Source organism: Phyllostomus hastatus, unplaced genomic scaffold (assembly GCF_019186645.2).
Source record: "Phyllostomus hastatus isolate PE091 unplaced genomic scaffold, TTU_PhHast_1.1 phas_scaffold_182, whole genome shotgun sequence".
NCBI classification, from domain to species: domain Eukaryota; kingdom Metazoa; phylum Chordata; class Mammalia; order Chiroptera; family Phyllostomidae; genus Phyllostomus; species Phyllostomus hastatus.
The window spans coordinates 29,837,977-29,859,594 of record NW_025334013.1 but is presented as its reverse complement, the minus strand read 5'-3'; the positions used below and the strand labels follow the sequence as shown (position 1 = coordinate 29,859,594).

The following is a 21,618-nucleotide window of genomic DNA, read 5'->3' as shown; positions in this document are numbered from 1 at the left end:
TAACATAGCGTCTGACTTGCGTAGGCAGATAGTAAATAAAACGTATTGTTTTGCACTGAGTTAAATTGAGTTGAGATGGCCCTGGCCCACCCCTGTGTGCCAGGGCAGAGAGAGGCGGGTAGAGAAGTGCCTGGAGCTGAGGTGGTTCCCATTAGTCCTCATGATTAATTCACAGCCACACTGTGATGGAGTGGGCTTGTCCCCAGTCAGCGCCTCCGCTGGGGCCCACCTGTTAGCGACAAACAAACAAAGGGGATAAATAATGCATTGGGAGCTGAGCCAGGCGAGGCGGCGGTATTGAAATTAATAGGGATTAGCTGAGCAGCTTGAGGATGAAATATTTACCAGGTGAGACTGGGCTTAGGGAGGGCAGCACCCCTCTGAGTGAAGGCGTAGCCCGACGCTTCTCCAGGGCATCGCTGGCTAGGACGAGGAGCCCCAGCACCACCCCTGTAGCCCCCAGTGCCTTGGTTCGCAGGACAGGCTGGCCAGACTGCTGAGAACTCAGGTCCCAGCCAGCCTCCTGGCATAGCAGGTTTTAGAGAAACCTAGACTCCAGGAAGGAGTGGAGGTGGGGAAGGGCCTGGAGCCCCAGGGCCTTGAAGAGCTGTGGGCAGGACCACGACTGACTTTCAGGGCCTGTCTAGGCTTCAGGCAGCAAATGTCAGGGCTGGAGCAGCTTCACCTATGATCTTGTCACGCCACACTTCCCTCTTTTTCTCTCCACCCTTCCATTCTTCCACTTAATACATATAGACTGGGGGCCTCTAACATTAGTGCCTCGAGGGGTGTGTCCTCTAGCAGGGGACGACCCAGGCCGTCAGAACGGGGAAAGCATAGAAGGGATTCTTAACACAAGTGTGGGAGTGCAGCCAAGGCCCCCAGGGAGTGACAGCAAGCCCAGGTCCTTCGGAATGCAGGTGTGGGGTGGGGGGGCAGAAGGAAGAGTGTGTGAAAAAGCCAAGAGACCAGAGAGCCTGAACCCCTCCCCCTGCTTCGTCCAGCAGGGGAGGGGGACAGATAGGGCCCAGAGGGGAGCTGGCAGATCCCTGGGACTTTCTAAAAGAGTCTGGACCCTGTCTCGAGAGCAGTGAGGCGCTGTTGGAGGTGGCGATGGTGGTTGTTTGTTATTTTCATTATAACTCAGAACTTATTACTTAGAACTAATTCTACACTAGCAGAAAAGCTTCTGTGTATCTGCTACCTAGCTTTCTTCCTTAGTGTTAACATCTTATGTATCACAGTGCAGTTATCAGCACTAGGAAATTAACATGAATGCTCCTCTTAACTAAAGGCCTGATTGAATTTCACCAGTACTTCCACTAATGTCCTTCCCGGATCATTGAAGGGTTTTAAGACAGGGAGTGAAATTACAAGATTTGCGTTTTGACAGCCAACGTAGAGGAGATTGGCAGTGGGCACGGCTGTCACATAGGTGAACGTTGGTGTCTGGACTAGGGTAGGAGTAGTCAGAATGCAGGTTTAGAAGAGGTCAGAAGGTCTGTGGTAATCCAAACCTCAGGGGTAGACAGGGTTGCCCAGGGAGAGAGCAGAGAGCGAGCAGGGAAGAGGGCCAGTGGCAGCTCTGAGCAGCACTCACGTCTTAGGGCCGGTCAGAAGCAGAGGCGTGTGCAGAGGAGCTGCAGGACCTTTGGCTGGAGAGAAGGTGGTGTCCCTGAAGCCAAGAGAAGAATGTTTCGAGGTTTCAGTCCACTGGGTCGGGTTCATCTAAACCTGAGAAGCTTCTGTGGGACTTCACTCCTTGAGGTTGCAGGGGTCACAGAGGAAGCAGCTTGGTAAAGCAGCAGTGGGGGGAGTCAGGTTGCAGGGTGGGAGATGAGTGAATGGGACCCTGAGTGTTAACAGCTCTGAAGTTTGGCGGTGAACGGGAGGAGAGGTTGAATACTAGCCACATGGGAAAGGGGGTTAAAGGGAAGTTGTTTTAAAGACGGGGGAAGTTTAATGTATCACATGCTGATGTGAAGGAACCAGTGGGGAAGAAACAGTTGGGGTCCCTCATAATGGCAGGCCCCCGAAAAGGCAGTGGGGCTGGACTCCCGACCCAGGCAAAGGGGAGGGGTGGGCTTTAGAAGTGACGTCAGGACGGTGCTGCCTCGTCCCAGGAGGAGAGGGGAGAGCTGGCACAGACACAGGAGAGGGGCGTCCGCGTTTCCTGTGAGGCAGGAGGCGAGCGTGTGGGAGAGGGGCAGGGGTGGGGTGGGCGTAGGGCATTGCAGATTGTGGCAGGTAAATAAAATCTGAAATTGTCACCAGGGAGAAAGGGGGAGAGAGCGTGCACACTGGCCCGATTGGCAGTTTTAGACACCCAGTTGAGGTTGATGAGTGTGATTTTATGAGCGGTGTGAATCTGTATGGTTGTGGTTTTCTCTAATCACACTCAACCCAGATGCAGGCATAGAGAAGGCAGAGTTTGGGTTTTTCCAAGCAAGGGTGAGGGAAGGAAAGGGGGCAGGACAGCTGAGAATACTGGCAAGAAAGGGTTGAAATGATGAGCCATGGAATCCAGGTTCCAAAGTGAGGTGGGTCAGTTGTGTTGCTAGGACAGCGATTATTTGGTACTCACCCAATATCCATTGTCCTTCTTCCTTACTAAATAGAGCCCCTGTGCAGTAGGGTGTAACAGTGTGTGCCCAGTTAAAAGACTGTTTTTTGTTTTTTGTGTGTGTCTCTCCTACAGTTGGGTATGATTATGTCTCTGAGTTGTGTCCAGTGAGAGGGAAAGGAAGTATCGTGTGGGATTTACAGGAACAGTACTTAAAAGGAATCAACTCAGCTAGACAATACATTACTCTTGCTTTTTCCTCTTCCTCTTTCCCAAAATGTGGATATAATGGTTGGAGCTCCAGCAGCCGTTTTGCACCATGAGATAATTTGGAAATGAGAAACAACATGCCAAGAAGGGCAGGGCAGAGAGAAGCAGCCCAGGTCCCTGATGACTTTGTGGAGCTGTGGGGCTTTTTCCCCATCTCCCCAAGCCACAGACATTCTTAGTGAGGTTGTATTTTCTTCCCTCTCTATTTTTACATGGGTTCCTATCTAAACTCGACTCTTTTTGTCATTTTAGTAACAGGGCCTGTACCCTGAGATACAGCGGGAAACAATTCAGTCATATGAGAGAGAGAGCGTAGTAAGGGCTACCATCTTCCTGGCCTGAAGTGTCAGGGTCCTTATCGCCCTTTGCCCTGCCTCCTCCGTTCCTCTGAGTCTACATTACAGGTGTGCCCTTCTCTTGTCTGCCTTTAAATTCTGTATCAGGTAGTGTGCTTTCTGCTGCCAGAAAGAGAAACTCAGTTTAAAATATCTTAAATAATAAGGGGATTTAGCACCTCACAAAAGTTGGTGGGTGAAGTGACCCTCAGGTAATTCAGCATCTCAGCAACATCATCAAGGTCCCAGATTTCTTCCATTTTTTTGTCTTTTGATCTTCCATGTGCTCTTCGTAGGCTGACTCTGCAGCAGGGTGGCAAGCGGCTTCTGCAGTCCCAGACATGTGCAAACATGAGAACATGCAGCAGAATATAAAGGGTTATCTCCCCCTTGTGCTTCGCTTCTTAAGGGTGAAGAAATTTCCCATGAAGATCTTTCAGCAAACTTGCCCTCCTATCTCAGTAGCCAGAACACATGGTCACCCCTACGTCAGTGACTGGCAAGGGGGATAGAGTCACCACGAATGGCTCAGACCGTGAGGCACTCACCCCGGGCACGGGCGTGAGGGAGGAGTGGACTCTGCCAGCTGGGCAGGAGGGGGCTGCACAGGGAGAGGCCAGGTACACGCGGCTACAGGTGAGGTGAAGGGAAAGTGCGTTATTGTCAGAAACTAGGAATATTCGAATTTAATATTTCAAAGGAAGAGCAATAGAGGTTCTTAAAAAGGTTGAGGGTATGACTGGAAATGGTGAAATAAGGTGAAACAGACAAGGTCATGAGCGCTAAGGTCAGAGAACCAAGGAGTTGGCAGCACGTCCCTCAAGGGACAGGGCATAGAGGCTGCCACGGGCAGGTGTCCGGAGGGAGGTGGCCATGGTCTGGACTGATGGCACACGCTCACAGGACGTTCTCCAGATGGGCTGCTGGCACCGGGCACTGTGCCTGGGGCAGCACAGGCGAGTAGCCGACCCTCTCTGTATCCAGGTGCCCTCATTTTGGAAAGCATCTGCCCTGGTTAGTTGGGCCATCTGGGAAGGGGGTGAGGCCCTGTCACCTTCCTGTTAGAGCCACTCGAGGGCCCTGAGGAGATAATCCCACAGGAGACTCCTTAGGGGCAACTTAAGGCAGGAGCTTGGTTGGGGCAGAGGTGGCTGCCAGGTATGGCTGGTGTGCTCAGCTGCTCTCAGTAGCCACCGCTCCCCCTCGCTTCCTCTTGCCCCTCCGCCCTCCCTGGCCATGTCTCCTTCACTTGGCCTTAGCTTCTTCTCTGGCACTTCAGGCTATGGCATCCCAGAGCCAGGAGGAGGGTGAGGCTTCTTGGCCCCTCCGCCTGGGTGGGGCTTTGGCTAGGAATACGTGGGGGAGGCGGGCACCCATTGTAATGGCCAGAGCAGCCTCCCTGTTACTACGGCGTATTTCACTTTTAATTCTGACATATAATGTAATGATCTTTTTTAAGGCCCGATGATATTATCTGCCTGACTAGATTATTGAGTCTTCATCATCTCCAGATAAATTTATGGCCAGGACGAGGCTCAGGATTTATCATCAGTCAATAGAGCTCGATACTCTAACAAGGCGTGTAATAAGATATACATATTTAATGATCCAAGGGGAGGAGCGCTAATGGGAGCCCGAAGTGAGTGGTCCGCAGGGCTGGGGCTCTGCCCTGGGGCTGCCATAGCTGCAGGGGCATGGATGTGGTCTTTGCCCTGTGGTCCCCAACTCTGGCCTTGCTCAGGACTCCCTCTGTCTCCTCCTTGTCAGGACTCTGAGGGAGAGGTGGACAGGGACAGGGAGAGGCAGCCCCGGGGACAGTGTCCAAGCTGGGGCCTAGGCCTCTCTGGCCCAAAGGGTGCATGCACCTCACCGGAGGGCTCTCTCTGCTTCTGGGCCATGGAGGGTTTGGGGGCCCCCTCAGACCTGTGCACCGAGGCCCCTGAGCACGAGGGCGGGCCCACAAGGGGAGGGGGTGCTGGGGCTGTGTGCCTAGGCCGCTGATGGTGACGGATGGTTTTTCATTACAGCCTCTCAGGTCCTGCCCGCGCCCTGTGTGGAAATTCTATTTATTCCCTAATTTGTAAAAATTCCCTCTTTATCTGATCCCAATCAGGGCGGGGTAATTGGCTCTCTGGGGCAGCGGCTGGGGTCCTTGATGAAGAGCTATGTGGATGTACCCAGCCCGGCCCCCGCCCGGCCCGCCACCAGGGCCCACAATTAATAATGATTTGCAAATGGCAGACAAGCAATAACACAGAAAGATGTGGCGTCCGCGCTGCCTCTTCATTTCCTCCCCTTGCAGATATAAATGGCCACAGAACAAAAACCCAGCACTATAAATTCTGGAATTAGTTATTCACCGGGATAAATGGGGCCTGGAGCCACCGGCCCTTCTGCCACCCCTCTTGCCTCCTCTCCCCGCTCTGGGTCTGCATGCCCAGATGTGGCCCAAGCCCAGCCCCTAGCTCCTCAGCATCTTCGGCTCCCAGCTCAGGTCACCAGCTTCCTCCTAACCCCTTCCCCACCACTCTGGCTGCCCCCTCCTGTGTGGCCCGGAGTGGGGAGGGGTCACCTGCTCTGTGGCTCTAGCTTCCTCAGCCTCCACCTCCTCTCGCTGACCAGCCTGGTTTCGGTCCCCACTTTGCCCTGGCACTTGAATGGAGTTAACAACCCGTCAGGCCTGGGAGTCTGGGTCAGGGTCAGGTTTGGGCTTCGGTGTCGTCTTTGGCTTTTGGGACCAGCCTAGTCATTTGCCTGGCCACGTCTGAGTTGGGCCCCTGGTGGCAAATGTGATGGAAGTGAGGAGAGGTCTGGTGCTGTGCTTACTCGTCAGGCTGCGGTGGGCGGTTGGCCCAGGCGTTTCCAGGCTCTCTGCCCTCTCGGCCAGGCGCATCCCCTCCCCACCCCCCAAGTGGCTGGGAGCTGGCGGGTAATGGGCGTGTAATGGCCTCATTTCCATGCCCGGCCTCCAGGAGCGGCGGTAAGTGTTTGATTGCCTTAATTTCCAAACACATCATTATCCCAGCTTTACCAGCGCTTAATAAACACTTTATGAGGATTTTTTTAAAAACATCTTCGGTCCGCATACTTCTCTGAAGTGATAAACTCTAATTAAGTCTAATATTTAAAAATATGGTAATGGTGAGTTGTTTGAATAAGTGGACTGCATTTCTGTAATTTCATTATTACGTAAAACACGCTAATTATTTGGAGCACGCTTATTATGGAGAGAGAAATAGCCTGCTAATCAAGATGAAATTGCCTTTCCCCCTTATTGTAGAACCACTGTCATCTTTCACCATCAGCCCCATGGCACCTCCGGGCACCTCGGTGGGGTGGAGGGGGGTCCAGGGGGGCACTGAAGAAGGGGTCACTTTGGAGTTGAGGCTCTAAGGATCCCGCCTGGGGGGAGGGGAGGGAGCTGTGGGAGCAGTGTCTGTGGAGAGATGGAGGGGGCGTAAGGTGGGCCGAGGTGGCGCCGTCTGGGGCCCAGGGGCCTGTGGGCCATGTCTGGGACAAGAAACAAGACAACCTCAGAGTGTTACTGTTGGAGTAACAGTATTTTTAATTGGGTATTATTAGAATAACAACAACAATAATAATAACTAACCTAGATGCTGTCTTAAGCACTTCACAAACAAAAACTCATTTCATCTTTTTAACAACACTTTGAGGGGAGTAATTGCCATAATTATCATTTTTATTCCCATTTTAGAGAAGAAGGAATTGAAACCAGAAAAAGGTTAAACAAAGTACAGTAACTTGCTGAAGTTCACAGTTATTAACTGGTGGAGTTCGGGTACGAACCCAGAATGTAAGGGTATATAGGGTCCCTCTGGTGGTTCAATCCTAAATTCACTGCCTTGACCCCATCACCCACCACCCATCACTTACCACCCACCCCCCACCCCCTGCCCATCTTCCCAGCATAGAGTTGCCAATTTAGCAAATAAAAATATAGCACACCAGTTAAATCAGAATTGTAGATAAAACAAAAATAATTTTTTAGTTTGCATATGGCTCCAGTGGAGCTGGGGACACACTTAATCTTGAAGGCCCACGGCCCCCCCTTTGCTCTCGGGCAGGCCGCTGCCTAGACATCCAGACAGACGGACGGAGATGTGGGGATGAAACGAACTCCCAGAGTGCCTGCACCCCAGGGTTCTTGCTCTCTCATTCCGACCGTGGCTCCTGCTCCTTGCACTGTGCTCCCCACCCCACCTGCGCTGGTCCCTGCTCCACGGGTTCGGGCCCGTTCCGGCCGGCTCCCGGGGATCACTAATCAGGCGTGTTACCAGGCTGAGCTTTTAGGCCGGGGCCTCAGGTTGCGTCTCAGTCTTTCTTGAGGCCACACTGCCTCAGCTTGTCTCCCTGCCGCCCCGATGTTCCCTGGCCACCTGGGTTGCTTCGAGCTCGTTCTCTCTCCTGGCCCCCACAGGCCCTTGTGTGGGGATCGTACGTGTGATGGAGGCGTCGTTTCAAGGAGAGGGGGAAGTGCAGACAGTTCAGTCTGCGGTGATAGGACAGCCGGCTGTCCACTAGTGAGAAAGTTAGAGCCTCTGTTTCTCCCCATGTACAGAACAAGTTCCAGACAGCTTAAAAAGTATACAAACTGAAAATATTAGAAGAAAATATATGATAGTTTTCTAATAAAACTGGGGTGGGTAAGGTGTTCTAGAGCAAGATACAAAGTCGAGAAGCCATGAAGGAAATGTCTGGTAAGCTCGATGTCCCGTGGGAACCTCAAGACGTGCCATGTCCAGAGCCAAGTTCGTCACCGCCTCAAACCTGGGCCTTCTCTTGGTTTGCCTTCCCCCAGTGCGTGGCACTGAGGTCCTAGACTCCTCCCACCTCCAGCCCTTCCGACCCCCTCATTAAGGTTTGCTCTCTGTATCTCCTAAAAACCTCGCCTCCACCCACTTCTCCACATCACGGACGGGTTTCCTCCACCACTGGCCAAGCTCCGGGCCCGCACTTCTGGCCTGGGCCATTGTGCCGTCTGCTCATGGGTGTCTCTGCCCTGAGGACTAGTCTAATGATAATTCTGAAACACAGATTGGTCCAGTTATGCTCCTCCTTAAACACGTGTCTCCCTATCATTCCCCAAATAATAAAATCCTAAGCTCCTTAGCGTAGACTTCAGGGCTCTCCAGCGTGAAGAATTCTGGCCAGTCGCTGCTGACCTCACTGGCTTCATCTCTTGCCCCTCACTTTCCTGCCTCCTCCTCTTCATCACACCCCTTCGCTACCTGCCAAACTTTGTTGTTTTTGGACACTGCACATTCCCCTCTGGAACGTGCCTGTGCTGTTCACTACGCAAGGACGCTTCCCCTGCCTCACCTCCAGCTTGCTTGCCAGCCCCTCCCACGTGGCCCTGGAACCTCTGCTTAACTTCGTCCTGTTCTCCCGGGGACCCTTTCCTGATCCTCACCCTGAACGAGAGACCTTTTCTGTGCCTCCTTTCCTCACAGCACTGTTCACACTGCACCACCTACAGGTCTGTCTGCGCTCTCGGAGGGCAGGGAGCCGCAGAGCCTGTGCGGCCCTGCGCCCGCCGTGGCCACGAGCACCCAGCGGCACACAGGCGTCAGTGTGCTGGCTGAAGGAATGACCAGTCCTCCAAGACATTCCTTGGGCCCCTTCCCTCCTGGGGGTGGCCCCGGCCTAGGCCCTGTTCCCTGTCTTTTATTGCTCAATTCCCAGACAGGTGGTAGCTATCTGGAGCACGTCAGCCTCAGGTGATTGCCCTCTGTGAGCTCTCACGGGTTGTCCTCAGTGACCCGAGCCACCTTCCACTAGTGGCTCCTTCACCGAGCAGACACAGGGCCCCCCCTTAGGCCCAGCCAACGAGCTGACCCTTCGTTAGGCACTAGCTCCCCTCACCTCTCCAAGGGCTCTGGACCACTCTCCCCCTCCCCATTGTGGTCTTGGCAGTATAAAAATATTTCCAACGTTAAGAATATTAATGCCCATGAGAAGAAGAGAAGAGGGTCACTTTTTTCACAAGTTGATGACCATGCAGGAACATAAAACAGGTTAGACTTCTAGGATTTGGAATGAGGAAGATATTCTTGGAGGCCTACCTCCCCGGCCCCCCACCCAGTAACAGCTTCAAGCTCACCTCATCAGCTCAGTGAGAGGTGCCACAAGGTGGGGCTGCTGGTCCTGGTGGCCCCAGGGCATCAGAGCAGAGGACCCTGAGAGGCCATGCGGTCACCAGGCTCACCCAGCTGCTGCCGCTCTCTGCTCATACGGCCTGTTGGAAGACCCAGGTCTGTCTCTGTGCTGCTTCTGCCCAGTTTCCTCGTTTTCCATCTGTGGCATTGATTAAACTAGCCGTGAGTGGGTCGCACTGACTCTTACGGAGGCTTGGAAGGCTGGAGAGAGCCCGTACTGGGAGCCTGTGCTGCTGTGCCACTGACTTGCCAGGTGGACTGAAGCGAGGTCTCTCTCAGTCTGGGTCTCTCGTCATGGTGGTGGAGCAGTCACAGCAGTGTACACCCCACAGCCCCGGGACACGGCACCAGCAGTCAGTCAGCGTTAGCGGCGTGAATGACGGCTGGCTTCATTCATCAAGTTTGCCAGCCCCTACGTTACCTGTGCCATAGATTGTACAGTGTAGACTTCCTCACCATCAGGTCGTCCAGAGAGCTAGCCTCCTTGCCTTCCCTTGGAGAAGAGAAGAGATATTTCAAACAGGAAGCACTAGGACACGTGGGTGCATCACCTGTTCAACCCTTGTCACACTGAGGCAGCACCCCCTGTCACCCCTAGTGGAGGAACCTGAGGTTCGGAGCAACTGCTCACCGCAGGGCATGCAGCCAGTGGGCAAAGTTAAGACTCCAAACAGGTCTCACTCCAGAGCCTACTCTGTCATTGTCAGAAAATAGGAAGTGGAAGACAGGGGTTAGGGCTTTAAAGAGGAAAGGATGTGATCAGATTTGTGTAAGAAAGATTACTAAGGCAACAAGAGAATGGATTAGAGAGGAAAAGAGGACACCTTATTGTAAAAGTGAGAAATGATGGGCTGGTGGGAGGGGGGCAGGGGCCTGCCAGAATGATGGGAAGTAGATGATTAGACGGAAAATAAAATAAAATCGGTAGTTCACACTTGAGTAGATTTGGGGAGTGAGGGAGAAGGCAAGGTGTCAGGCCTGACTTGCAGGTTTCTCATTTGGCCATTTGGGGGGTCTGTCACTGAGAGGGGGCCCAGGGCAGGAGAGAGGCCTGGGGGAGACAGGCAGGTGATCACAGGGGTCCGGAGTTTGTGTCGGTATCTAGAAAGCGCCGTTGCAGCATTTGGACCCTTGGTCTGGAGCTCGGGGAGAGCCGCAGGCAGGGACGGGGCGCCTCTGGGTCGCTGACACTCCATCTGGTGTCACTCCAGCTGGGAGAGGTCAAGGACGCGGACGGGCACATGAATCTTCTCCCAGCCCGGGGTGAGGCACAGGTGGGAGGTCAGTGCTTGCCCTCTGGATGGCTGGTGACCTGAGGGAAGGGGCTGGGCGCTTTCTCCTGGGCGGGGGGAGGCAGATTGAGCGATTTGTCCAGCAGTGAGGGAGGAGCCAGATGAAGTCAATAGAAAACTAATTTTCTCTTCTGCTGGAAGAAATGAGGTGTGTGGCTGCTGGGTAATTGCAGATAACGAGGGGACTTATTCTTAATATGCAGAGCGGCCATGGTCCCCAAGTGCAGGAGACAGGAAGGGTAGGCGGTGCCTGACAAGACAAGCCTTCTTCGGGAAGAAGTGACCCTGTCACAGCCCTGGGCCCTCATGAACCGCACCCCCGCCCAGTGTTCTTCCTGCCCCGCCCCTCCCACCCCACTCCCTGTCAACTGCCCACCTCCTGTCACAGCCCCCCCCCCCCAACAGCACAGGCATACACGCTAAGGGAGACAAATGACAGGGCCTCCGATGAGCGGGGCGTGTGTCCGGCCCATAAACCACAGGGACGGGTCACGTCTGGAGTTGCCATGGCCGCCACTACCTACCCATCTGTCTTCCCTCTGTTCTGCCTCAGACCAACCCTCGTGACTTCCTGAGTCCCTGGAAGAACAAGGTGTCCCTGTGTCTCAGCCCTGGGCCACCTCTCCACGTCCATGCCCACCATCGACACATGCATGTTGAGCTCTACGAGACGGGCCTGGTGTGGTGTATCCGGCCTGTGCCGGGGCTGCAGAGCTGGTGGCTGGCTGACTAGAGCCTTATCCACTCTTCACGACTTTTCTCGCTCCGGTTGGACCCCCTTCCCTAGTCTGAGGTCCTGGAAAGGACAGGTGGGGGGCCCCGTGGCTCAGTGAAAGGGTTGGTCTTTGATAGCTGTGAAGGCCTCCTGACCCCACCTTGACCTTACCACCCCTCACATTTCTGACTATGACATTGATATACAGTACTTCTGCTGTCAGAGCCATTGATCCCATGAGGGTTGGTGGTGGCAGAGGCCCTGGTTATGGCCCAGGGGCAGCCGTGGAGGAGAGTGAGGTGGGAGGAGAGGCTGGGGAAGGGATGGGGAGTTGGCGGCTGCTCTGGGCCGTGGGGAGAACACCCAGGCACTCGGGCCATTTCTGTGCCAGGTGCACTGTAGTGGGCCAAGCTCTGGGCAGTTGCGCCTCCTGCTGGTGGGGACAGTCTCACCCTGGCCCATGACGCTGGGTTTTAGGACAGCTTTGAACATGGGGAATGATGCTGATGGAATTGCCATGAGAGGCTGGCAGACAACACATTTAAGCTGAGATGCAGCCTGGCGGGGCTAAAGCCTGACCGGCACTTGGGCTGGGGGAAACAGGACATGGGCTTGGGTGTATCTGGTTGGAGGCTGCCGGCCAGGGTGCCAGGGAACCAAAGCCGGATGCTCTCCACTGGCCTGGGGCGGCATAGGGGCAGGTGTCATCCGGGGCCCTGGCCCAGAAGTGCCAAGGCTTGTGCCTTGTCACCAGTGATGATGGCCTGGGCCACATCTCCCACACACACACACAAGTGCTGGCAAAGTCACCCTGGCCGTGGGCGTGATGAATGGTCGCACAGTAATGAAATGGAGACATCAAGGCGGGTGGCGGGAAGACGGAGTGTGGCGGACAGGCCGTCCCCACGCGGCGGCAACAAGAAGGATCGCCCAGCGGCCGGGGGCCGTCAAGGGAGAAATTACACATTTACTCTGCCTTTTTCTTACTGCGACGGCGCCCATACATCACTGCTGGGGCCGGGGCGGGACACGCCGGCCAATTTCCAGCATGAATTATGGGACTGAGAAGCACTGAGACCAGGCTTCCTGCCGGGCCGGCATCGCCCACCCCAACCTAGAGCTGGAGGTGCAGCCACGAGGGGATGGGCCCCTGGTTTAGAGTCTAGCTCCTGCATCTGACCCTGCTTCCCACCCCCACCCATGTGAGAGAACCTGTGGGCATAGAAGGGGAGGGTTTGGGGCCCATCTAAATGTCTTCCCTTCCTCTTTTTAGATGACTGCAAGAACATCGCCAACATCATGAAGACACTTGCATATCGAGGCTTCATCTTCAAGCAGACATCAAAGCCATTCTGATTGGCCAAGGACAGGATGGGGCAGTACAGGGTAGCTGCTTGGCCCAGCCCAGAACCCTCCTCTCCCTCACCAGAGGGGAAAAGGGAGAGTAGCGCAGAGCTACGTACAGAGTGTCCCCCAGCCTGCCCTGTGGGCTTGCACCCTAGGCAAGGGCTTGGCCACTTGGTCCCTCCTGAGCAGATACTTTGTGGCCCCCACCCCCACCCCTCCACCTCAGCCCAGTATCAGCCCCTCCCATTACGGGCCTGGGCTAGGGCGACCCAGGCACTCACCGCCTCCTCCCTGGCACACAGGCTTCTGCTGGGGCCACCAAGCCCCCCTGTGCCCCCTCCTATCCGTAGTGCATGGTGTGTGGTGCCCCCAGGGCTCCAGGACAGGTCAGGCCCCACCTTGTGTCCACCCCATCCCCGTTGTGAACGTGCCGCTGAATAAAGTCGGGGAAACAGGCCCTGGGTGTGCGTGCCTGGCGCCATCAGGAAGGGTAGGGGTCAGAGCTTGTTCCGGGCTGCTGTGGGCTCAAGGCCACCCGTGTGGCTAGTTGTTACCGAAGTACCTCTGACAGCCTCAATGAGTGTGCACATGGCCACAGGGACTGAGCACAAGGCTGCTGGAAGCTGCTGGGTCTGAGGCCACTGCTGCCCGTGAGCCCTGATGCGTGCAGAACCACGGGTGTTCCCAGGCACAGGTGTCCGGGCAGCATGAATGCTGGTTAGTGATAGATGGCTGGCTACTAAGGACATCCATGCAGACAAGCCCCACCGGCACCCATTAAGTGGGTGTAGGGACCCCCTCCTGCCCACGCACCCAGCCAGGGGCATCGGAAGTGGTGGGAAGGAAAAGGAAGCAGCCCAGTCCAACTCAGCAGCTCTATTTACACAGCAGCACTGCCCCACCCATGGGGGCCCCTCACGGCTTCTTGGCTTTCTTCACAGAAGAGGAGCTGGAGGCCGATTCCCGTCGCTTCCTCTGTGGAGACACAGAAGGTGTTGAGATCAATGACCCCTGAGGTCCAATTCAGGCTTGGTGTGCATGTTTCACACTGACCACCCACTCCCACCACAGTCTCAGCCCCTCAGAGTGACAATCCCCACTGTAGACACTAGAGGGAGCAGAGCCTGTACACGTGCGTGTGCTCTCATGCAGAACCAGTTCACACTCTTCCAGCCTGTCCAGGCTCTTACCGAATTGGGTGTGAGGGGTGCACCCACCACATCGATGATGGTGTCCTTGGTGGGGTCAGGGCCGAGACTGGATTCAGGTACTGACGACTCAGCAGAAGCCGGGGCCGGGCCTGATGCTGGTGTGACGGGACCCCCCAGCACGCCAGCCCGGGCCAGCGCCTCGTGACGGTGCCGCAGCATCTGCAGCTCGTACTCGCAGTTGGCACAGGCCTGCTTGAGCTCATACAGCAGCACCAGGTCGCTCCGCAGCTCGTTGAACATGTGCACCAGCTCCTCCGTGGGTGTGGGGCTCAGCTCTGCAGGCAGGGGCGGCAGGGGCAGGGTGTGCTGGAAGGCTAGCAACGGGGACTGCCCACCCCAGCCTTTACCCGCAGCCTCTGGTAGGCCTGTCCTGAGGGGCCCAGCCTCCACGCTCACCCACACCCAGCTCCAGCAGCATCTGTTCCAGGGCCTTGATCTTCTTCTGTCCCACAGAGCTCGGCAGCTTCATCTGCAATGACACAGCAGCTCAGCCCTCTGCCCCACAAGCAGCTTCGGCTGAAGGGGACCGAAGGTAGTGGCGGAGTGGAAGGGAAGTTAACCCCTGGAGGCAGCTCTGGGTCAGGAAAGGTAATAGCAAGAGCAATATAGTGAAAGCTGTGACATCAGCCTGGCCACATCCCCAAGGCCACCTCTACCCATAGCACATGGCACAACCTCCCCTACTGCTCCAGCCCTGGGGCCTGCAGCATTCGGGCCACAGAGCAAGCAGGGCCCAAACACATCAGAGGTGACACATACCCTCTGGCTCCGCAGAGTGACGCCTGCAGATTTGAAGTCTGGAAACTTGATGCCTGCAGTCTCGGGAACAGCCTAGGGGAGGAGGAATTACAGAGGCCAGGGTGTCACAGGGAGAGGGCCCAGTGTTAGTCCCAGAAGCCTGCCAGCTCAAGGCCTCTCAGAGCCTTGCACTAGGGTACAGGTAGCAAACACAAGGCCTGAGGGCCCCCTGCCACCTTGTTTTATCCGACCCAGCACCTTGTTTCTACCCCGCAGCAGTACCGAGCTCCTTGCCCCTGGTTAAGGGTAGTTACATTTATACAGTCCTAAAATTACACTCGGCCCTTTGAAGGCAACCGTGAGGCTGATGTGACCCCCGGTGAAAATGAGTCTGACACCCCTGCACTAGGGGTCCCCTGTGCCAGGGAACCCCTCCCACCCTGAGCTGGGCTGATTTAGTCTCCACACCGGCTTCTCAGCCTCCTTTTTCTGGGGTAGCTTCTTCTTGGGGGCCTTGCGTTCGGTGCGCCGCTGCTCTGCAGTGGTGTCTGCCGCTGTTATCAGCTTCTGCAGGTCCTGACTGCGCTTCTCCCGCTCCTTCTTCCGGGCCTCGATCTTGCGCAGCTCCTGCAGCAGGTACTCCTCCTCCGCCACCTGGGAGAGGGAGATGCTAAGAAGCATGTGCAGGCACACGGGGGAGGGGGGTGGTGAGGGGAGACGGAGCTGCAGGGGCACTGGGCTATCTGGGAGGGAGTCTGAGAAATGAGAGATCATGAGGGAGCTGAGTGGCCATGAGGGGTAGGACTGGCGGGGGGAGGCACACAGGCATCAACCAGTGGGGGAGGGGGGGTCTGGGGGTGAAAGACTGGAGGGTGCAGCCAGTGGGTGTTGGGGCATGGAGGAGAGTTGGTGGGGCTCAGGCTGACCTGCTCTGGGGTCCGGTTGTAGAGACGCTCCAGCTGTTCCTTCCGCCGCCGTTCGTGCCCAGCGTCAAATACCGGTATCTTAAGGTCTGTGCCTGGCACGGCCCGCACGTTGGCGAGCTTGGCACAGATGTGGTAGTACCGTTCCTTCAGGTCCTCCACGGAACGCTTCTGGGGATGAAGACGCGAGGTTGGTGGCGTTCCTCAGAGGCGCCTGGACGGCCCGGCGGGGGAGCAGTGGGCCTGCTGGCCCGGGGCGAAACACACAGGCAAATGCACAGCTTCAGCTTACCTTGAACTGCTGGTGGTCATACCGGTCGTGGATCACCACAAAGCGGAGGTCAAAGCGGCGGCTGAGATCAAAGAGGTGGTCAGTTTCTGCTTTCGTCCAAGCATCGTCATGAAGATAGAGCTGGTACTCCTGCTCTGAGTACACAGGGACCTGCACCGTCTAGTGGCACAGAGGGGCGCAGGTGGGGACGAGCCCACATCACGTCTCATGTGGCCACAGCCCCTCCTGTTTATTGCCAATCCCTGGGCTGGACGAAAGCAAATTCTCTGGCTGGGGCCTCGCACAGGGCAGCCTGGAGGCGGTGCTTCCAGACTGAGGAAAGAAACTGCTTGACCAGGGGCCCCGGCCGAGTCTAGAACTGTAGCTTGCCTCTGCGTCCACTCCAGGAGCCACTTCACCATGCCTTCCGCTCCAGACCCTCATGACAGCACACGTGTTCCCACCCCCATGGTCAAGGTGAGAAGCCCACATGCAAGCAGTTCTGTGGAGGAGGGCAGATGGCTTAATACTCGAGAAGGGCCCACGCTTCCCTAGTCCATGGAACACTTGTCTGAAGCACGCCTGCCACCCAGTGGTGACAGTGAGACTTGCAGCTCCCCCAGAGCGGGCCGAGGTCGCACAGCTCTCCAAAAAAGGCACCTGAATCCTACTTCCAACACATGCACCCGAGTCTGCCCCCCATACCTCCGTCGGGGACAAATACCACCACTACCAGCTGGGCTGGCCAGTCAGAGACCCCAGGAAGAAGTCAATGCCAGGTTGGACCAGGGGAGTTTCTCCTTCAAAAACCACAGGGCCCTGGACCTCCTCTCAAGATCCTTACTTCCAGCTGCTTCCTTCCTTCTTACGGAGGTCCCGTGTATAACTTAGTATGTTCAAGTGACAGATATTAGTAAGATTTCCTGTGTAATTGTCTCACAATACATACAAATACTGAATCATTATGCTGTACACCTTAAGCTAATGTCATGTCAATTATATCTGAACTTAAAAAAACTATAAAACTTAGTATGTTCAGTACTCAGCTCATCACCCTCCCTCAAATTCCTATCTCCTCCAGTCCAGATGTCAGTCAAGGTCACCAGTGCTCAACCCAGGTGTCCACACCAGAAACCTGGGAGGCATCTTTAACTCCTACCTTTACCCTTAACTCCCCCCTCCCAAATCCAGGGCTTCTACCTCCAGAACCTCTCTCCGCTTCCCCACTGCCGACCCCAGGCCAGACCACCACTACTACCATTTTCCCAGACCACAGAAACAGCCTCCCATGGTCTCTGCCCTCATTCAGTCCTCCCCCAAGCAACCCTCCATCCACGGCCAAGATGCGATCTCTGAACAGTGCCCCTTAAAGGCCTGCCCGCAGGCCGGTGCTGTCTGCAAACCGTCATCACGGGTGCATGGCCAGTGAGTAGAGAAAGAGCAGGCATTTAGAGACCTTCACGCCAACTTTAGTCATCATGCACACCTGCTGCTGAGTCTAAGCACTGTCCTCGCACACACACCTGATGTGCCACCAGCCACCCACCTTTCAGCTCCTCAGAGGCTCGTCAGGCTCATTTCCTGCCTTCGGGGCTCAGCACAGGGCCTGGCACTCAACAGGCGCCGCTGAAGACTCACGGAGCCAATCAGCAAACGCAGGGGTGAAAACCTCTCTGCAGCCATGGGCCCTGGCGGACCCGACGTCCCAGCCCAACAACGGGCAGTGTCTGCGACATGCCGGACCCCCCTCAGCCTTTGTTGTTCTTGCCCGAGACGCCTTCCCGCTTCCACATTCCTTCTGCCTAGGTCACTTCTCGTCCCCTCTGGGGAATCTGGCTTCCCAGGCTTGGTCAAGCCTCCCTACCGTGCACCTCAATTCCATTTACGTAAAATACTCAGGAACTGTGCCAGGGGTGTGCAACCTTTTGGCGTCTCTGGGCCACACTGGAAGAAGAAGAGTTGTCTTGGACCACACATTAAATACACAAACACTAATGAAAACTGATGAGCAAAAAAAAGGTTTTAAGTAAATTTACAGTTTTGTGTGGGGCCGCATTCACAGCCATCCGAGGTGAGAAGTGAAGAGGCCTGAACTGAGGCAGCACGAGGGGAAGGCAGAGAAAAGGGCACAGACTTGACAGGCTTTAGATTAGCAACCCGAAGAGCTGACAAGCAGACAGCGCGGGGAGGCAAGTGCTGTCACTCCTGTGTTTCTGGCTTGGGCAGGAGGGCAGCTGGGGAGCCGCCCACCCAGAGAGGGGCTCCGAGAGTGAGTAACGTGGGAGGGAAGACCATTTGTTCACCCATGTGTTCACTTAACTCCACCTTACTCTCCGCCGGTAGTCACCCCATCTTCCTGAAACTGAAACTTGACCATGACACTGCTCTCTTCAAAATCCATCAGGGGCTCCCCAGAGACATCAGGGCAAAGCCCAAACTTCTGAGCACGGCTGCCAAGCCCTGCCAGGCCTGGCCCCTCAACCCCTACCACGCTCCACCTCGGGCTTCAGGCTTCGTCTCCAGGGAAACGCCTGCAGCGTCCTGTACATGTGGCTGCTTTTCCATTTGTGCCTTTTCCTCATGCCATCACCTCGGCCTGAAAAAATCACTGCACTGCCTTCCTAGTATCATCTGGTGACATCCTTTAAGACTCACCCCAAGCTCTAACTCCTCCAGGAAGCTTCCACAACCTTCAGACCCTAGGGTACAGCATATGCCCTACCAAACTGTAATTGCCTGTGGCTCCCCCGACCCCTCCCCAACTATATGAGGAGTTTCTTAAGAGCAGATACCATGTCTGATTCATTTTTGTGTCCCCAGCACCTAGGGCCAGGCCTGGCATGGGGCGATATTTACTAAACGCAACTTGGACATTCTTTTGTCCTCACTTCTAACTGTCTCAACCAGCCTTCCCTCCCACCGCCTCAAATGCCTCACTTCTTGGTTGTCCCTTCTCAATCTTGCATCTCTACCCTCTCCTTCCTTAGGACCTGAGGGGCCAAGGACAGCAGGGAGATGGAGGAAACCAGGCTTGGGGCACAGGGGAGGACTATGGGTCACACCGGATATGCTGAGCCTGAGAAGCCCATGAGCCATCAGGGGGAGGTGCCCAGGTGCAGGGGGGTATGTTGGGCTGAGGGAAAAGAGGTCGGGACTTGGGAGTCCTTGGGTTAGGCCCCTGGGACTTTTGGGCTCAAAGTCAAGGCTGCTTGAGGATGCGGGGAGTGCAAAGTTATATTGTATAGCCTCTTAAACAGTGGCCTAGGAAATTCTAGCCCAGCCCGGCCTTGTTTCTCACTGGCTGGCTCACTCTGAGTAAGGCCCTGCCCCATCTGGGTCTCACTAATCTAAAGCAGAGATAATTCAGATTGGACTAAAGTGCAGACATAGAGCATGAAAAACAGAAGATGTGCTTTATTATGGGAGCAGAATCAGTAGGACTCTGATTGCCACTCCAGTCCAGTTCAAATGCCACCTTCTCAGAGAGGCCCTCCCCGCCACCCTATTAATGAGGTCATCCTTCACCTACAAGTTCGCTCTTTACCTCATTTCATATCCCATTCTTATTCTAGTTTCATTTTGTTGACAGCTCTTGTCTAAGAGAATCCTATTTATTTGCTTACACATTTCTGATCTGTCTTCCCCTAATTTTGTGTCCCCTTGCTGATTGAAATAATGTAAGAGCTGAGGGAGAAACTAAGTCAAGAATGACTCTCAAGTTTCTGGTTTGGGCGACTGCACGGTGGTGCCATTACCGATGTGGGGAACAGGTCTGGGGGAAGGGAACAGAGAAAAACCCCTTGAACTGAAGCACTTGTGGGGCCTTCAGGGAGAGATGTTAAGTAACAGATTGGATAGGCAGACACTGCCTCTCTGGATTGTCGACATCGTGGTTAGTCAGCTACATACAGAGTGTAACTGAAGCCACAGGGTAAATGAGTCACAACTAGCGACAAAGTGTGCAGTGAGAAGACTAGAGCACCTAGGACACAGCTCTAAAGAACAGCAACATTTAAAGGGACAAGAGCAGCCACCAAAAACCAGAGCAATGATTTTTGAGCAGGTCTGGGGAAGGACAGGACCCCATGGCAGAAAGGACCCAGAGGCACACCCTGCAGGTATTTGCCACAGGGACTGAGTGGATGACCATGGTTGAAACAAAGGCTTGAGCCTGCCTCTGGAGCCCACGCAGGAGGCTCATCACAGTGTGTGGGAAACCTTGGCCTATGCCCAGATGGTGGGGGCTCACCTTATTGAACCTGGCGAAGGGGTAGTCTTTGCCCTCCTCAGCTGCGCGTCGCCAGTGGAAGAACATAGCTCCATCCTTGCGGGCTGGGTTGGTGAACGGCATCCACTTCCAGGGCCGTACCTTCTTGGAGCCCAGCTTGGCCTTCACTGTGCGGTAGCCTTGGCCAGTGTCACTAGGTAGCAGCGGGGGTGCATCCCTGGCAGCAAGGTTTGGAGAGGTGAGAGGTTAGAGTCAGAATGTGTGGAGAGAGCCTTCGGGCCCAGGTGTACCCAGGAAGTCAGGTCCCGGAGTGAGAAATCTGAGCTTCTCCTGCCTCCTACAAAGCAAGCAGGAGCCTTAGGTGGGATGAGACACAGGAGAGAATTGGCAGAGAAAAGTAAAAGTTAGGGACATGCAGCTGGGTCCAGGACCAGAAATTCTAATCCTGACGGGGGAGGGGGAAGGGCAGGGATGGGAACAGGGGATCCTAACACTTGCTTCTTGTCGGAGTACAGCAGTGCGTAGACTTCCCGGTGCATGCCCTCCGGCCTCTTGAAGGTCAGCGTCTCGGAGGACTTCTTGGACTTTTTCTGCGAAGGGAAACCACAGGAGAGGAACCACAGCCTAGCCTCCCTTTCCTGAAATTCTTTATCCTAGCTCAATCCCTGAAGAAACCAGCACCTACAGGTACAGTAAGGCACGTACACACCATGAGAAATAACGAAGGCACAGAATGGCACTATGAAGGCACAGTCACTGGCTCACAAGGGCACCCCCAGTCTGAGCAGGTCACTCCCCCACCAGCCTCACGTCACCCGTGCAGAGTTCCAACCAGTCAGAGCAGAAGTTACTGTCCCACCATCTCTCAGAATGTCACACCGACTTGGTGCCCCCACCCAATATTCTACAAGAGTCACACTCTCTTGGTCCTCTCATCTCTTACAAGTGTCGCAGCCTCTCCCACCATTTCCCACATGTGTCCCACCTCCTACGCCCCCAATCTTATCAAGGCAGCACGTATTTTCTGTCCCGTCATGTCACACTTTCACCGCCCATCTCACTGGAACGGTAGCACCCCATCTTCTCACCCATCTCTCTTCTGTTGCCACTCCTCCCCACCACTTTACTCCCGCTACCCAACGCTCTCAGGCGCCCCAGCTACCTTGTCCGGATTGATAATGTCCTTCTTGCTGATGGTCCCGGAGGCTGCTTCCCCCTCCGGACCCCCAAGTTCTAGAATGTCCCGCACATCCGCGCCTGTAGCCATCGCGCCCGATGGGGGAGCGCCCCGAGGTCAAGGGTCAGTGCCTGAGGAGGGACCCGGCTCGGATCAGGGGCAGAGCCACTTCAGCCCCGGGGGGCGGGGTGAAGAGGCGAGCCGCTAGGAGGGCGGCCCAGGTCAGTCCGTGTTCTGCCTGCGTGCCACCGCTTGGGTCTCCGCAGAGGCCCTCCTGCCTCCTAAGCCCCAGAGCCTCCGCACCTGTACTCCCCAGCAGCCGCCACGGCCGTTCCCCTAACCCTGCAAAGCCGCGGACAGAAACTTCCGGTG

General features: G+C 55.4%; 2 protein-coding genes across 10 annotated transcripts in view; one reads left to right on the top strand and one right to left on the bottom strand.

Moving 5' to 3' along the window:
- ERI3 (ERI1 exoribonuclease family member 3) overlaps window positions 1-13,154 on the top strand; it is a 122,192-nt gene extending 109,038 nt beyond the window's left edge. For all 8 annotated transcript variants that reach the window (XM_045860010.1, XM_045860006.1, XM_045860009.1 and 5 more), the window contains one exon: window positions 12,625-13,154. In XM_045860010.1, coding sequence (XP_045715966.1) covers window positions 12,625-12,707 — 83 coding nt within the window. In that variant the 3' untranslated portion in view covers window positions 12,708-13,154. The remainder of the gene's footprint in view (window positions 1-12,624) is intronic.
- Window positions 13,155-13,559: 405 nt separating this feature from the next.
- DMAP1 (DNA methyltransferase 1 associated protein 1) lies at window positions 13,560-21,618 on the bottom strand. 2 transcript variants are annotated; one of them, XM_045859814.1, is made up of 11 exons: window positions 21,550-21,618; window positions 21,232-21,377; window positions 20,568-20,659; window positions 20,091-20,286; window positions 15,863-16,021; window positions 15,574-15,741; window positions 15,116-15,301; window positions 14,669-14,740; window positions 14,306-14,378; window positions 13,889-14,184; window positions 13,560-13,673 (listed from the first exon to the last, which is right to left on the bottom strand). In XM_045859814.1, exons 2-11 carry the CDS (start codon window positions 21,334-21,336, stop codon window positions 13,614-13,616), a joined length of 1,407 nt encoding a protein of 468 aa, XP_045715770.1. In that variant the 5' UTR covers window positions 21,337-21,377; window positions 21,550-21,618; the 3' UTR covers window positions 13,560-13,613. The 2 variants fall into 2 exon arrangements, with proteins under 2 accessions (XP_045715770.1, XP_045715771.1); XM_045859815.1 differs by having other exon boundaries at window positions 15,574-15,738; window positions 21,232-21,604.